Here is a 17,757-nt window from a genome sequence, read left to right as displayed (position 1 = left end):
CTCCTCCTCCTCTGTTTGATTGTGGCGAGCCGCAGGAGTGGGACCGACTGTGCCTTTTTCAAAAGCGGAGGGGTAGGGTTAAATCCCTAGTCCACTGCTCCCTGCTAATTCTCCTTGTCCCGCCGAGGAGGATTTACTTCTGCTGCCAGCTCCTCAAAGGTCCCCTCGCTGCCCATCCGAGAAGTCGCCGTCGCCTTCCTGTGGAGGTGTGGTTGCCATAGAGGGGGCGTCATGCGTGGCCATTCCATCCCAACCCCCGCTGAGAGCGGGGGTTGCGGGGGGGGACCGAGAACAGGCCAGAAAGTCCGGATTAGACGCGAGGACAAAGCAGGACAGGAAGATTCCAGAAGGGACGAATAGGAATTACAGCGGCAAAAATAATGCAAAGTGACAGAGAGGGGAAATAGAAAAATAATGGCTTACAAGATTAGGCCCCGGCGAGGAGAGAGAAGAAAGGACGGAGGGCTGAATGAGAATGTTTTCATCCAGATGAGAAGGTTTTTTTTTTTTCACGAGAGCGAGGCCGCAAGGTGAATGCAGAGTCCCGGACCTTATCAAAAACCGCGCTAACAAGTCATTTCCTCGACTTTGCCGCTTTTCTTTCTTCGCCTAAGCCGCCGATCATTAGCTAAACACGAGAGCCGGCGCCGAGGAGCGGCCTTGACAGATTCATCACCTCTTTCTAGCCCCGATCCCAGCATGTAACGCGCTAAACCCTCCAAAATCTACCACCAAGTCCCTGAATATTCTTTTTTTTTTCTTTTTTTCTTTTTTTTTTCTACCGGCGCTCAAAGAGGGTTGAGCGAGATTTCCCCTTCTCCTCCACCCCCTCCCTCGTTTGTTGTTCTTGCCTTTTGTTTTCAGCGTCTTAAAGTTGGACGTCTGTTTAGAAGACAGATCCAGGTTGGCAGGTCACTCGCAGCAGAAAGCCGCCCGTTTGAGAAACACGCCAAACTTTTCTTTTTCAAAGGGATTACGCTCCAGGTTTTTTTTCTCTTTCTTTTCCATAGTTGAATAATAATCTTCTTAACTTATTGTAATAAATGAAAGATTAAAGGCTTCGCTGAACTCTGCAAGGGCCAGTTTCTGATATCTTTGTTGTTTTTTTTTTTTGTTGTTTTTTTCCCCCCCTCCACCTCCTCCTCAGCTGCCTTGATGGATAAAAGAGAAAACTGGACCAATGGCTGCTCTGCCAACGCGGCGATTTTAATTAGAATTAGGGAACAAAAAAAAAAAAAACTGGGATAACCGGCCAATCAATTGATGGGATGTAATTAACATCGCAACGTGCTCTCCTGATGTGCATCCGACGGACGCAAGTGAAGCAGTTATTTAATGAAACGTGCTCGTCTTGTCTCCGGCAATGCACGCAGCTGCTCACACACACACACACACACACACACACGCACACGCAGCATATCACTACTCAATCAGCACCTATAACAACATTACCATAACAAAACCACCCTTTGGTTTCCCTCCGCTCATATTTACACATTATATTCATCACTATCGCTCATCCCTGTCCCGGGCCGGCGGGCGATTGCTTCTCTCGCTGCCTCCCCGGCCGCCGCGCACAATGAAATAGATGTTCGACACAAATAGATAGGCGGCTGCCAGCTGTCTTCCACGCCGGGGCAAACAAAGAGGCCACTAATAAATCCAGCTTTACGGCTGGACGAGATCGACCGCACTCTCTTGCCTCCTCGCCTCATTTGATGTGGCTCCTTCGGAGGGAGAGAGAAAAAAAAAAAAAAAAAAAAGGCGCGACGCAGGAATTAAATGCCTCTCAGTCGCCCAATAAAACAATGCAAACATCCTTCTGAGAGGGGGGAAATAAAAGAAGACAGCGGGCGGAGGCCGTTGCACAATGGCGACGCGATATTAGGCGGCAAGATGAAATATGAAGAGCGGGGGGGGGAGTGGCCCCCTGATATGGTATCTGATGCATACAGAGCAGCGTGGATATGAAAGGAAATGTGTTAAAAAGTGTCAGCGGAGGTTTTTGATTGGGATCGGGAGGAGGACTGTAGGACACTCACGGCCCGAGCTTTTGTGGGGGGGGTTGGGGGGGAGGGTTTCTTGCATCTTGCCCACGACTGAGCTCAGGCTAAACGGACGCAGGATCGGTTCCACCCCGGTAATCGTAACAAATGAGCTGTTGCTGAAGGAGGAGGAGGAGGAGGAGGAGGAGGAGGAGGATCCAACCTCCTCCCCCCCGCCACCCCTCCCCCGAACTCCCAATTCCTGGAGCGTGAGCAAGACGACTGGATTCATAATCGAAAACAATTGTCGAGCGAGTCAAGTAAAAAAATAAATAAATAAATAAATAAAAAATAGGCACTGGTCGCTCAGGACCAGAGCCAATCACAGACTGGGGTGGTGGTGGTGGTGGGATTCTGGTGGACGCGCACAGTGAATGACAGTGTGGAGGTACACGGCCCTTCATGAGAGGCTGCGTCGCGTCGGCCCTCGCAGATGAGCTAGCGTTTCTGTCGCCCGAGGTTGCGCCTGCCAGACCTCAGGGTGTATTGAAATGATGAAGGGTTTATTATTTTTTTTTCCCTCGTGTCACCTGTTGGGATGTGTGCTGTCACCTTATCAGATGTTCAGTTCACCGGGGCCAAATACAGCAGCGACGCTATGCAGTGAATTCAACTGAATTCCAGCTCAGCCTGTTGGATGTAATGTGTCACCAATCAGTGAAAACGGCAATTCAAAGAAATCGCGAGCAAGATTGTCATTTCCTCAAGACAATGTTTAGCTTGCTGTGTTTGACATTTACAGTTAGCGCGCCGTATGAAGCAGCTCGATGCGACGTGCTAATCCTGCTAATCCCCACATTATCCTTTTTCATCGCATTCCAGAAAAAGGAGCACGAGAGTTTTTCGACGCATCTTTTATTTTTCTTGAAGTGATTTTTATTGGTTTAATCGTTTCAATCCTAATCCTTAGCGATTCTCCTCCCTCAGGCTCTTCGCAACAAAGTGCAGCGGCTGCACGGAGAAGATCGCCCCGACGGAGTTCGTCATGCGCGCCCTGGAGTGCGTCTACCACCTCAACTGCTTCTGCTGCTGCGTGTGCGACCGGCAGCTGAGGAAGGGCGACGAGTTTGTGCTGAAGGAGGGCCAGCTGCTGTGCAAGATCGACTACGAGCGCGAGAAGGACCTGCTGAGCTCGGTCAGCCCGGACGACTCGGACTCAGGTGAGAGCTCGCCGCCGCGACCTCTCGCACCGCCGCGAGGACGGCACCGCCGTGCGACCATCATGTGGCACCCGGGTGCTGCATTCTTTGAGCGCCGTCCCGCCGCCGCACGGCTGGAAGGAAACTCCGTCTGGCTCCTTTCCAGAGGTGCCCAAAAGCGCGAGAGATGTGTTGAAACAGTGGTGTGGTGGTGCCTGGAGAAGTGGGTCCACTCTTGATCCGTGCCCCCTTTTTTTTAAGCAGCGCATGAAGCAAATGATAAACACAATGATTATAAACAGTGCTGTGTAAGACTGCTCTATTGAATTTACGCTCTGCCCCACAGACAAGTGGAAGACAATGACATCATTATGCATTCTAAGTGAATCATTCCTTCTTTTTTTATCCGTCCCCGCCTGAAAATTGGATGACTGCTCTCTTACCTTGCCACTATTCCACATAGACCTGTAGTTTCCTTGCAACCCTAACTTGACCTAATTTAACCCAACCCTGACCCAACCCAAAACTTACCCTAACCTAACCTAATTCAACCCATCTAACCCATCGGCCAGTAGTTTCTTTGAAACCCTAACCCAACCCTAACCTAACCTAACTTAACTTAACCCTAGCCCAACCCCAACCCTAACCTCACCCAACCGTAATCCTAACCCTCGCCCATAGGCCAGTAGTTTCTTTGCAACCCTAACTTAACCCAACTGTAATCATAACCCTAACCCTAGCCCATCCTTAACCCTAACCTAACCCTTCCCAAGCATCACCCACCCTACTCTGCCTCTGATTGGCTCATCAGTCTTCGTCATGCCTAAATGTAACCAATCTAATCAGCAAACGCAGCTAGTACTGGCCAACACTGTTGGGCGAGTCATGCCCTCACCATCCTGTGAAAGAAAATTGGAAAACCACCACTAAATTATGCATATTATAGGGGATTCAGAAGTGGGTATAGGCAATACTGACTGAAAGATAAAGTGGGTGCACTCCGTACGCTCTCGTGCACCCTGCACTACACCACTCTGCTTCCACTCTGGTCGTCCTCGCACAAAAAATTCCGAATCTCAAAATTCCGCGGCCGCAGTGTTTCAACAGAGGACGGTGCTCTAATTGGAGTGGGGGAGGTGAAGAAGGGGGGGAGTCGCAGGTTTGTGATACAGTAGGAAGTGGAAGCGGGGCCGAGCCAAGCCGGCGCAGTATTAATGGCTCTGGGGTGCGTGGGCAGGCGCGGCGGTGCTGGAAAGAATGAAATCACTGTATCACGGTGAGTGACGGAGGGATTTGGGGCCTTTCTGCTCCTCGCGCTCTTATCAGCTCGAGTGTTCCTCTCGTCTGCAGCCTCCGCACACAATGAGGCACCTCGCCAAGCCTTCGCTGTTCGCTACCATCTGGCTCACATTTAGACATGCACAAAAGCAAGGGGGGTGGGGGGTGGGGTGGTGGGGGGCGTGAAGGGGAGGCGGGAATTTGTCAAATACATCTGTGCCTGTGTCAACTTTTGTCAACTTCTGGGAATATTTGCTCGGCGGCGTCCTCCTCCTCCTCCTCCTCCTCGCGCCGCTTGTGTCCCGCCGCCGCATCGCACAGGCATGTCTTTTGTGAGCCGTCTCCGGGCTCCGGGAGCGGGAGGGGAATGTTGACATGAACAGAGGTTAACCTCGACATGTGACGGATGAAATGTAGTTTTTTTTTTTAGGTTTTGGTTTTTTGTTTTGTTTTTTTGGTGGAGAAACGTAGATACATATCAGATAACGGGAGACACCGACAGGACGGCGTCCCGCACGGTTGGAGATCATCAGGATTCATCAGGAGCAGCACTGCTTTACATTCTGTTTTATTATTCTGAATTTATTTTGATAGGGGGGGGGTTGTTATATTATTGGTGTAGGGATGTGCTTATGAGCTTGTATTTTATTTTATAATGACTGTGAAATATGAGTTTGGTGAATGAATTTTAGGCTGCAAAAAAACGCATTTGATGTTTGTTTTTTTTAGTAACGTATACAGACGCCTTCATTTCTCTGTCAGAATTAGATTTTATGATGCTGCCGGAAAGCAGTGAAATAAAACTTAATTTGAGGACCAAAACACTTACAATAGTTTCAACAGTCTCAACCTATATTGCATCTGGTTGTGTCTCATCCTGTCAAAAAAAAAAAAGTGAGATATTCTACATATTGCAATATCGTTGCATATCAGCTGCTTCAGTGTCATATGTAACGCAATCAATGCGTTCATCGGCCACAGAGCGCCTTTGCACCGGGTGAAACAAAGTTCACAAATGACGCCTGCACTGCTAATGCTAACGATGTTGTCAAACCAAAACCCATTGTTAAACCAATTCACTGAAAGGAGACCATGGATTTTTTTTGTTTCAAGCTTCAAGTTTAACTGGGATATTTCTCCAGAACCAATGTGTGTGTGTGTGTGTGTGTGTGTGTGTGTGTGTGTGTGTGTGTGTGTGTGTGTGTGTGTGCGCGTGCAGTTCGCATTACGGCTACAAGCAGCAGGCGATCAACCAAACTGAAAGGCATTTCCTGCCGAACAGCAATATCTAAAAGATGATTACATGTAGGAGAAAACTACCCGGCGACAGCAGCAAGCGCAGGCTGACGGCGAGCGTCTGTACAAAAGCGCTCGCTCCGTGTCACGGACAGACGCATTTCCCCCACGTGAACTCGTGTTTCCTTTTCCGTGTTGCCCTCGATGCAGCAGCAGCCTTATCAGAGATTGATTTAGTGTAAATCGGACAAAGCTGAGCGCCATAAATTTCCCCGTGACGCGGCGTCCCGCTCCATGACAAATGCCCATATTTCACCCCCAGCTTCCAGTAAGCCCCGTCGTACATGTGTCCGTTTCCTTCGGTAATAAATTGATAACAAAGTATCAAAAACACATGTGTCTGCTTTGATTACGCCCGTGCAAGAGGACAGGAAAAAAAAAAAAAAAAAAAAAAATCATCCGTCTTCGGCCGCGAATGTTGCAGCGGCCGCCTCGACTCCGCTCGCTTCTACTTTCTTTGTACTTTGCGCTGCGCTGTTTGCCGTCGAGAAAACGCAATTTCGGCGCTCTGTGCGTCAGTCAATCCATCAATCAACTTTTTATTTGCGCGGCGCTAAATCTCATCCAGAGCGCTTCGTACGTTCAGAAGGAAAAGCAACTGGGACCGTCTTGGAGCGGCGAGGTGCGACGGTGGCCAAGGAGAAGCTCCCCTGTGGGAGGAAACCTGGAGCAGATCCAGACTTCAGAGGGCCGCGGGTCGTCTGCTAGGACTGGTTGGGGTCCAAAGGAAACGCGGAAAATGTAGAAATTGAGAGAAAGGGACGGAAGCGGTCAGAGTGGTTGCAGGATGAACAACCAAATCATACAAAAGCTCTCGTCATATGTCAATGTAGATACACTGTATATAGATACACAACGCAGTGGTTAGCGCTGCCGCCTCACAGCAAGAAGGTCGTGGGTTCGATGCCCGGGCCTGGGACCTTTCTGTGTGGAGTTTGCATGTGCCTGCGTGGGTTCTCTCCGGGTTCTCCGGCTTCCTCCCACACTCCAAAAACATGCACGTGAGGTCGACTGAACATTCTAAATTGTCCGTAGGTGTGCATGTGAGTGTGAATGGTTGTCTGTTTCTATGTGGCCCTGCGATGAACTGGCGACTTGTCCAGGGTGTCACCCTGCCTTCACGCTCCAGCTGACCCCCGTGACCCTGAATAGGAATAAGCGGGTATAGAAGATGAATGGATGGATAGATACACAATTTAAATATTGAAAGATAAGCACAAGCATATGACGTATATAAATATAAATATGTATATTAAAAAAAAAAATCATCAAATTATTACAATATTCATATCGACTTGAATGTATATTAGCGGGGCTGGTAGTGGCTCGTGTGTGCGTCGACGTTAAAGCCGCCTCCGAACCTTCTCGCCCCCCCCCCCCCCTGCAGAGAAGAGCGACGACGAGGAGCTGGACATCAAGCCCGAGAAGGGCATCGGAGGCCCGGGCAAGGGGGACGACGGGAAGGACCCCCGGAGGCCCAAGAGGCCGCGGACCATCCTGACCACCCAGCAGAGACGAGCCTTCAAGGCCTCCTTCGAGGTCTCCTCCAAGCCCTGCAGGAAGGTACGACCGCCGGCCAACGCCTTCGCTCTCGGAGCGCACGCTAACCGAGAGAGGGGGGTGGGGCAACAGTAGTTCTCAGGAATAAAATTCACAAATTAAAAAAAAAAGCCTACCCGCTTTTGAAGGCGCTTTGAAGTGGGAGGGGGGGAGAGCGGGCGCTCTGGTCTGTGTTAACCGAGGCAGCCTGGTGTAACGCCGTCCGTCTGCAGCCAATGTCATACTGAGATAGCAGAGCCGCCTCCGTTAGCCGGGGCCCTAAAAACAGGCCTGAACCGGGGCCAAGGCTTTGAAGAGGCGAAGAGGCGAAGAGGGTCCGAAAGAAAAAAAAGAAAAAATAAGAGCCTGGAAAAATCAAAGGGGGCCAGCGGCTGCCTGTTGGAAAAATGCAAGAGGGAGGCAAAGTACTTCAGCGTGCTGGGGACGGCGGGTGGGGGGGGGGGGGGTAAATAGCTAAATAAATAAATGTGAAAATTCTGAAAATTCTGTTTCCGCATGCTTTCAGGTGAGGGAGACGCTGGCCGCCGAGACGGGGCTGAGCGTGCGGGTGGTGCAGGTGTGGTTCCAGAACCAGAGAGCCAAGGTGAGAACAAGCGGCGGCGCCGTCTCAAAAAGCAACAGCTTCGCTCCATCAGGCCGCGCAATAAATCAGCGCTGCGACGTGTGCTAAAACTTATCGCCGCATTCCTCCAAGGAGGGTTTTAAAAAAAAGAAGAAGAAGAGGAGGAAAAAAAAAAAGAAAAGAAAAAGGAGTTGCAAATCTCACTCGTCCCCTTGCATTAAACGTCTACGCCCTCCTCTCTCTCTCTCTCCTGATCGCTATCTGAGGAGAGGAACCTTTGATAGTGGACGATGGAGTGCGCTGGGACGGAGATTTGGTTGCGGTTCACTCCGGGGTGAAACCGCGAGGAGCATCCTTTTTAAATTAAAAGAGCGCATGTTAGTTTTAGGTGTTTTTTTTTTTTTTTTTTTTTTTCTCCCCCCCCCCCCCTTTTTTTTTTCTCACAAGTCTCGACTCCTCGGTTTCAGATGAAGAAGTTGGCAAGACGACAGCAGCAGCAACAGGAACAACAGAACTCTCAGAGACTCGGCCAAGGTACGACGGCGCACACGCAGCCAATGGGAAGCTCTCTCTCTCTCTCTCTCTCTCTCTCTCTGTCTCTCTCTCTCTCTCTCCCTCTCTCTCTCCCTCTCTCTTTCTCTTGGGAAGGGGTGCATTTTTTTTTTTAAATCGTCGTCGTTGTTCAACACGGCCACGGACGCCGTCAAACTTTTTTAACGTACCGCTGCAAGAATGCGAAGTCGGCCTTTCCAACTTGTTTTCGTGAGGGACGCGGTGACGTCACAGGTTAGCTGGCTAGCTAACCTAGCTAGCCAGCGCCGGTCGGAGCCGAGCGCGAGGCAAACGCCCACACACACCCACGCGCACTCAAACTCACCCGCAGGTGAGGTGTGGAGACACGCAGCGCTCATAGCTCGTGGCCCCTCAAGTGGATAATTTAAAGATCCCCTCCAGAAGTGTATTAAAGGGGAATTCCAGTGTTTCTAATCCCGCCGCTTTCGTGTTGACATAATATGGTGTGTAAATGGCCGCGGGAGCTCTGCTGCTCATGGTGTCCCTGCAGAGATTTGAAGCGTTTTGTTTTATTTCGCTTTTTTTTTGTTGTTTTATTTGTTTTTTTTTTGTTTTTAACCAGAAACACAAGTTGTTTCTTCTGCCAATGTCACAAGCAGTAAAGTGTTGAATCATAATGCTGCTCCGGCATGTAAAATCCAAACTTTTCTCTGCGGCCCTGACACACCCTTCCCGTGTTGTCTTCCCGCTGCAACCAGCTTCTTTGCTAGGCCTCTTAAACAGAATGATTTTTTATCTCTGTAGGATTCTTGTTTGGACCGCTGTCGCCTGATTGTGTCAGTTTCAACCTGTTGGTTGGACAAAAAAAAAAAAAACTCTTTTTGTGGACATAATATGATCTTTGTAATTCCCAAAAGGATGAGCAGCTGTGAGCTGATCTTATTTCTGAAAAAAAAAAAAAAAAAAATCTTTTATCCCATAATATACAAACATCCATGTTTAGTTTTCCCTCAAAGGTTTTTGTTTCTGTCAGCAAATAGAATAGAATAGAATATAATGCTGATATACTTTATTGATTAAGGAAGATGTCCTTAATTGCCATGTAAAAGTTTCAGATCACAATTTTTCTTATTTCTTCTCAATGTTGTCGAATGTTAGTGAACCTAAAGTTTTCTAGATTTCCTGTACATTTTGCGCTCCTGGGCTGGACTGAACGAGTAGTAGCGATGTCACAGAAAGTGCCACCACTTTGCATTACTCTTCAAAATAAAGCTCTCAGGAACAAGAAGAACCCACTCCATTGACAAAAAAAAGAGGTGCCAAACGAAAGACTTTAACAAATCGACAGTCTTTGAAGCAAAGCCATCGTTCTATGATCAACGAGGTGTTCCCTCTGCTCCAGTGGTCCACGTGAACGCGTGAACAGGGTATCAAAATAACATCAAACTAGTGTGGAGCCATCCATCGTAGCTTTTCTTAGGCTGCTAGTCTTAAGTTACTACAACGGGAAACAAACAAGTTGCAGCACAAGCGGGCGGCAGTCGAGTTTAAAAACAACCAAATGCACTTTGTTGTGTGGAGGCCAAGCGCAGTGAATGTTGAGGCGTCATTCTCGCAAAAGCCACTGCAAAGGAAAAGTGCTCGGTCGGGGGTGGGGGATGGGCTGGAGCGACGGAGCCGCAAGAGTTGTGTGTGACGTCAGCGTGGAGAGCAGTGTTTGTGAAGAGAATTATGGGAGAAGCCACAGGAAGGACTACTGTAAGTTTCCATGGAAAAACTAATATTATTCTCCCCCAGCGTGGCTCCGCTTGATTCCACCCGCTTATCTTCCCCCTTTTTTTCAAAAGGGAGATTTACCTGATACTCGACGTTTCATGCCAGCGTGAGTCAAGGTGCACGAGCCAGGGGTGATTTATGTATAGGTGGCTGCACTGGTCAGAGGCAACTGTCACAAAAATCGACACAAGCTTAATAAGCCGTGGCCGGCCCCCTTTTTTTGCTCTTCACTCTTCCTGAATGAAAGGACGAATACTTAGAAGCTGATAAAATATTAACGCAAAGGGGGGCTTGGGGGGGCTTTAAAACACTATAAGAGTGGGTGGCTATGTGAGAACAGCGAATTTGTCTAATCCCAAAACAAGAAACACTAGCATACAGGCTAAGCTAATGTTTGTAGTATCGCAATCCGTCTTTGCTGACATTTGCCCAAAGGAAAAAAAAAATGTGATATGGATGAAACAAATTAGCTGTTTAAAAGTTGTGTGACTTAAATCCAATACCCTAAAAATCCACAATACGAGGCACAGGCGGGCGGCTACAAGTACGCTAACATTAGTTCTTAGCGTCTTTGCTCGAGCCCAATATTTGCTCACAGCCTGCAACTTACACTTCATCATTTTTCAGCCGATAACCGAGGCAATAAATTAAGTCAAGCATGGGTCCATTTTTTATTTTTTTTTTCAGTTTTTAATTAACATCTATGGAGTGGCCTCTTGCTGCATATAACGAATAGTGCAGATTAAGATGAACTTCTGCATTAGGTGGGCAGCCTACGTCGCTCTGCTTGGAGGCTTAATCTATATTTAATGCAGTGTTTTCACTTGCGTGAGTGCGTGTGTGTGTGTGTGTGTGTGTGTGTGTGTGTGTGTGTGCGTGTGTTGAGGGGAAGCTGTGGGAACTCGAATCGTCGCGTTCAGTCGCGGAATAAGACGGCCGCACCTCCCGTTTTTTTAATTAGCAATTAGCCTTAGCTTCCTTTGTTCTCTGTTCCACCACGTTTCACCACTTAACGTGGTCGCGGTTCCTCCCCGCGCCTTCACTCTCAGCGCTGACACCGTCAATTCCTGTGTTGTTTCCAGAGGTGATGTCCAATCGGATGGAGGGCATGATGAACTCCTTCACACCGCTGGCGCCGCCGCAGCAGCAGCTGGTCGCCATGGATCAGAACGGTTACAGCACGGACCCGTTCCAGCAGGGGCTCACCCCCCCACAGATGCCCGGGGACCACATGAACCCATATGGTGAGCTTCCACCGGCTCAGCCCTGCCGTAAAACAACACACACACACACACACACACACGCACACACGCCTGTCCCTTGATCAACCTCCCAGCTCCCCAGTGTGGGACACGTGTTCTGGCCGCTGGCCCCTCCCATCCCCCTCAATCTGATATTAGCAGCTCGCAAAGACAAATGAGCTGCTTTTGCTCCCCAAGTGGAACTCAACAGAATGATTTTTTTTTTTTGTGCTTGTTTTGAAGTTCATTTCCATCCAAGTAGCATCGCTTTAGCTCTGAGTCCTCTTGTCCCTGCTTGAGGCGCGTGTTGTGCGTGGGGACAGCTCCAGGCGAGAGCGCAGCCCGAAGCGGCGACCGAGGGTTTTTTCTTTTTTGCGTTGGTTTTTGCGAATCGAGAAGCGAGACGACGACAAGTCTCCGAGCTTTTCCCGGCGACGCGGGCCTCGAATTAAAGACGCCAAACAAAATGCAAAATGGCCGGCGGAGGAACATCAGTCACTCAGGCGTTGTTTCGTCCGCCAGATGAAACCCGGGAATAACACATTTCCGAGCGATGTCCTCAACAAGCCCCGCAGGGACCGTTTTCCCGAAGTTCATAACTTCTTTATAATTTGCCTCCCATTTAGCTCTTCACGGTAGTCGGAGCCCAAGTCCCCGGTCTCATCACTCTCCTTTGGTTCGGGGAAAAGAAACAATATTGGCAAGGCATTAAAAGATGTGTCTCAAATCACTGTCCCCATTTTGTGCAACACTATCATTAAGATCCAGAGTGTAATAAAGTTAACTATTCCCTCCAGAGAAATAACATGTTGGGGTTTTTATGAAAGGCAGAAACGCTCGCTATTAACCAGATCTTTCTGTGTGTGTGTGTGTGTGTGTGTGTGTGTGTGTGTGTGTGTGTGTGTGTGTGTGTGTGTGTGTGTGTGTGTGGGTGGGGAGGGTGGGGGGGGTTGCTCCTTGTTTACATGCCGCCTCGCCGTGCACAATTGTCCCGGCGAGGGCAGCAAAAGAAAACAAACAAAAAAAAACAAAACAACAAAACGCCGGCTCCTGATCGTAAGCAACGCAACGGCTCTTCCCAGTTGTGATGACACACAACAGCCGTATCTCAGAGTGACTATTAGCCGCGATAATTTCCCAGCGCTGCAGTAAATCTGAAGTTGTGAGGCCAGCAGGAGGCGCCGCCTCCCACCACCACCACCACCACCACCACCACCACACAAGCCAAGCCCTGACAGCCTTGTCCTGTCCTGTCCCATCTCTCTCCGCAGGCAACGACTCGGCCTTCCACGACATCGACAGCGACACGTCGCTCACCAGCCTCAGCGACTGCTTCATGGCCTCGTCGGACGTGGGCTCCCTGCAGGCCCGCGTGGGAAACCCCATCGACCGCCTCTACTCCATGCAGAACTCTTACTTTGCGTCGTGAAAGAAGGACTCGAGGGAGCGACGAGGTCGACGCCGGTTATAAACGAGAACTCCACCCCCCCACCCCACTCCCCCCCTAACCCCTGGACCCCGCCCTCCCCCCTCAACCACCACCGCCAACCCGTGGCCCGCAGGCAGAACGACGGACGGCACCGCCGCCGAGAAGCTCGCCGGCCGCGTGCTCAAGCTTACACAAAGATAGTGAGAACAAAAAAAAAAGCGACAAAAAAAAAATTGGAACCACTTGTTGTAGGACCGGCAGAATCCTGTAGGGGAACAAAGACTTGATAACCATTGTTAGAGATTATCTGGTGGGATTTGCGTGTGTGTCGCAGGAGATGCTACTCTGTCCTTCGCCGACTCAAAGAAAAGCAGTTAGAAGCCACTTATGACACACCCTCCGACCAAATGACGCAGTTTGTTTATACAGTGCATGATCAACTGTAAACTAAAGCCTTTTTTTTTTTTTTCTTGGTAAGGCCCCGCCCACCGCCGCCGGCGAGGATGCGGGCATCGGGACTGTTTTCTCCTTTACACTACGCGGATCTCCATGTTCTTCACCGTTAGCATTTTGATCACTTTTCAATAGGTTTAGATATATTGTGTTCATAGTGAATAGGTGCAGCATGTCTGCAAGCGTGACTGTACATTACGTGTATGTATGAGAGAGTTTGCGGCGAGGAAGAATTGTGTAGAGGAGGAGGTGCAGTTAAAAGCAGTAGAAAAGAAAAACAAAAAAAAAGTAAAGTAAAAAAAAAAAAAAAAAGCAGAGCAGACGAGCAGTGAAGTGTAAATACTCTCCCTGGGCAAATTGGATGTGCATGTTAAAAATGGAAAGCATTCTATTTATTTAACTATAACAGGCTCTTGAAGGTGCATATTAAAACTGAAAAGCTTTATTTAAAAAGGAGAGCATTTTTTGTGTTCAGCAATTAGTGAGTTCATGAGTATCACGACTCATCCGTAAGCTTTTTGAATATGAAGATTAAACCCTTTTGTTTTGAATAGGTTTTTTATTTTATGTTTGTTTTTTTGTTTTTTTTCTCCAGCCAAGCTGTAAATGAGCGATGTTGCTATTTATTTGGTACAGACCGTAAACCTTCTGTTGTCATTGTCATACGTACATTCTAAAAAAAAAAAAAATTGTTGAAGTTGCTAATTGACCAAAGTTGACTGGTTTGATGAATAAACAATGTCTTTCTCCTGATAACGTGAAATAAATCTCCTTCAGTGACCGTCCACATGGTAGCGTTCAGCCGTCCAAGTGCAAACGTGCCCTGAGAAGCAGCACTGCATTGCTTGGACGACCCCCAAAAACAGGAAACTGCGAATGCAGTATACTGCAAGGTTGGAACTCTTGTGCCTCAAGAGATGTTACTCTGCAGGCCGTAGTTGTAATCAGAGGTACTGTTGTCTCCGTTGTGCTCTCCTACCACCACTGCGGCTGCTCGCTTGATATTTTCTCTTTTTTTTAGGACCGTTCTCTCTAAATCCCAGAGATGGCTGTGTGTGGAAAATCCCAGCGGATCAGCAGTTTGTGAAATACTGAGACCAGCCCGTCTGGCACCAACAACAACCATGCCGTGTTCAAAGTCGCTTAAATCCCCTTTTTCCTCCCCGTGCTGATGCTCGCTGTGAACTTCAGTAAACCATCTTCGCCAATGCTCAGATGCCGTGTGATTGGCCGATGAGCTGTTAGCGTTAACGCGCAAATGAATATTCTACCAAAGAGAGTGGCCGATGATTGTATATTTCAGGGCTTTTCCCAAGCTGAAAAATGGAACGACTCAGTTTTAGCTGGCGCTGTTTTCAACACAGTGGCCATAGTAAGAAAGAAAGAAAGAAAGAAAGAAAGGCACCACACTAAGCTGCCTGCCTGGAACAGAGGTGTTCAAGAGGATTTATAATTAAAACATGTCAATCTTTGCTGTTTTTTCCCCCCAATATTTCGACATGTATCTGTTATTTTTCCAAGATACATGATATTATTCCTAGATACAAATGACCTGGGCTGTGGAATGTTGCGAATAGCGATCAGTCTCACAAATGGATTTATGCTGGCTAAACACCAGGCTGACGCCAATCACGTGGGTGTTGCCTGGTGAACACGGTTTAGTCACTGAGGATTAATTGTGTAAATTCTCCTGAAATTTATGTTGTCAATATCGCCGCGTTATCACTCCTAATGGAGTATCAGAGCCTCGACGGCCTCGAATCCCACACAATAGCCAGGGAGAGGAGTCATTATTGGCGGGAAGGCGGAGCGCTTTTACGGCTACAAACCTGGTGGCGGAGACTCGCAAAATCGTTCCCCGAGCAGAGTTTATTGGAGATAAAAGGAGAGCGACTAATTCAGCGGCGGCGACAAGCCAAGTGCCGGCTGAGGATTCCAAACTATCCACCACTTTTTTTTTTTCTTCTTTTTTATTTTTTTGTCGCTCCGCCAAAGTCGTTATGCAAGTATCTCCATCCAACACGTCGTGTCTGTGGTCAAACCCGCAGACCTGATAATTGCCTTCGCGAGGAGGGAATCTCAGTGTCGTCATCAAAGGACGTGCCGACGAGCGCAACGTTTACTTGCCGCTCTGATTTTTTTTTTTTTTTTTTTTTTTTTTTGCTTACAGTAAAAAAAAAAACATTAACAACTTCGCCCCGTTCACGTGGGATATAAAGAAACGGCGGCGGCTCTGTTTTTCGCGCGGCCGTCTCGCTCCGCCCGTGCACTCACTGCACCGCAAGCACATTCTGTTCGTCGGGGACGCTGCAGCAGGAACATGTTGTGAGGGGTGAGGTCGGGGAAGAGTTCAGGTGACATACCAGTGCAGCTGCGCTAGACAAGACAGCCAACCCCACCTATAACCTCAGGGCCCGGCGGCTGCTTGGAAGTAGCATCTGGGTGCTCCTTCATCTCTTGACAGTTCCTCAATGTGGCCAGGCAAGCTTCTTAGCTCGGTGTGTGTCATCATGTGACCATACTGCCAGACACCTCTTTATATACATACATATATTTGCTGCTATCATGACCTAATATATCCATTTGGTGTGACTGTGACAGACTTTAATAAACTGTGCGATAAAAAATATAAGGAGCTGCTGAAAGTGTCAGATAAGTCTTAATTCAAAGCGCGAGCGTGTATATATATGTGTATATATATATAATATATCCACTATCAAGACTTCAATCTGACAGCCAGGTGTTGGACTTGTTGGCGAGGTTAGACTGTCATTCATCTTGAGTTGTCACGCCGTCAGGCGCGCATCCCTCCGAGCCACGCCGTGACGTCGCTGTCTGGAATCCGATTGGAACGAGACTTGTCGAGTGCGCGAAAGGAAGAGAACCGAAAAAAAAAAATAAAAAACAAAAACGGATCAGACACACAAAGAAGAGAGACAGGAAGTAACACTGGTCTTTTCATTCTTTGCATGTTGCACGTGGGCCCGTGTGCGACACGGCGCGGCTACAGGCGAAGTTGGGAGGAGCGAGCGTCCCGGGTGTACGTCTGCCTCGGCTTGTGTGCGAAGGTGGAGGACATGTGGGGACGTTAAACAGGCTTGCATATGGTTTTCTTAGATGTACGGCGGCAGATAAAAGTGGAGGACTGAGCACACAGATGCAACAAAGGCTCCCATTTACAGTAAACACGGACGGGAGCCGAGAGGCACGCACGCGGTGTTTGCACGGAACATTCGGCACAATTGGCCTGAACCTGTCTTTTGTCGGCCGGGCAAGGTGAACTCCCACGGAGGTGTTTGGGCGTGGGGGAAAGAATAAGGGCATGGAAATTTGAGAGGGAAACCTCAAAAAGACATTGATGTCGCTACATTAAAAAAAAAAAAAAAAATAGGCTTCAAAGAAACATTTTTGAAAAGCTGTCAAAATAACACAGCTAGCGCCCAAAAGACGTAGATTTCCATTGTAAACTCCTACAAAGTTGTTTTAACAACTTGCTTTTCAGAAAATCTGAGACAAGCTGGAGCTGAGAAATCTGAAGAAGTGACGCTGCGCCAGACAAATTAGGAAACTCTCAGCTGCCCGTAGGTGTGAACGCAAATGCGAAGACTTGTTTGTCTTTGCATGTGTGGCCCTGCGATAAACTGCAACTTGTTCAGGGGGAAACCCCGCCTTCCGCCTGAAGACAGCTGGGATCGGCCGAGCGCAGCCCTGAGAGCAGGAAAAGTGCGCGTAGAAGAAGAATGAATGAACGTAAAGAATCGCTCACTGATATGGAAATCCCCCCCCCCCAAAAAAAAAATATATATATATATATCTCACGACTACAACTAATTCCATTTGCCGTTGTTGCAACCAGTAGAGTCGATGCCAACCCATCCCCAGCCGGCTGCAGAAATGCACGTCTGCAAGCTCCATTCATATTTCTCAGAACAAAGACGCTGTTTTTCTTCCCTTCCTCTATTTGTTACAGGGTGGAGCGTCTGAGCGAAACGCGATACTGCCGCTTCCCCCGGCGAACAGAATCTCTCGATACCATTACCTCAGCGTCATCTTTAATAACCTATGGACGTTTTGAAAAAACACGCTTCTTCTGCCCACCCACGGTGTGTTAACAGGCAGACTGTGAATGTTGGACAGGGGCTGTTTCCAGCCTTCGGTCCAGGTCTACGTTAACGCCTCTCCTTTTGACGCGCGCTTTTAAAATGGTGCAGATTCTTTCACGCCGCTCAACGCGAACTTCAATTCTCTATTCCATAAATATCTGGTCCTCAACTCGGCCCAGCCCGAAGCTCTGGGCATGCACCGCTTGGGAGCAGACGGGGGTAAAAATAAAATCATTTGGCCAGGATGTATTTTATTGGCAATTTACACCTCCACACTTGAAGTGTTTTTTATGCGTGTCTGCGTCGCTGTTGCCTGTCTGTCTCTCACTTTTTGTGTCGCACAAACTGCCACACACTGAACT

General features: G+C 48.5%; 1 protein-coding gene across 4 annotated transcripts in view; it reads left to right on the top strand.

Annotated features, from left to right (window-relative positions):
- Positions 1 to 14,048, top strand: part of LOC142902263 (LIM homeobox transcription factor 1-beta) — a 55,886-nt gene extending 41,838 nt beyond the window's left edge. For all 4 annotated transcript variants that reach the window (XM_076047180.1, XM_076047178.1, XM_076047179.1 and 1 more), the window contains 6 exons: positions 2,973 to 3,205; positions 7,146 to 7,321; positions 7,824 to 7,901; positions 8,348 to 8,414; positions 11,252 to 11,413; positions 12,682 to 14,048. In XM_076047180.1, coding sequence (XP_075903295.1) covers positions 2,973 to 3,205; positions 7,146 to 7,321; positions 7,824 to 7,901; positions 8,348 to 8,414; positions 11,252 to 11,413; positions 12,682 to 12,839 — 874 coding nt within the window. In that variant the 3' untranslated portion in view covers positions 12,840 to 14,048. The remainder of the gene's footprint in view (positions 1 to 2,972; positions 3,206 to 7,145; positions 7,322 to 7,823; positions 7,902 to 8,347; positions 8,415 to 11,251; positions 11,414 to 12,681) is intronic.
- The last annotated feature ends 3,709 nt before the right edge of the window (positions 14,049 to 17,757 follow it).

Source organism: Nelusetta ayraudi, unplaced genomic scaffold, assembly GCF_046127955.1.
Source record: "Nelusetta ayraudi isolate G7.1 ecotype Tasmania unplaced genomic scaffold, CSIRO-AGI_Nayr_v1 ptg000092l, whole genome shotgun sequence".
Taxonomy (NCBI): domain Eukaryota; kingdom Metazoa; phylum Chordata; class Actinopteri; order Tetraodontiformes; family Monacanthidae; genus Nelusetta; species Nelusetta ayraudi.
This window is presented reverse-complemented; position numbering and strand designations above follow the sequence as displayed.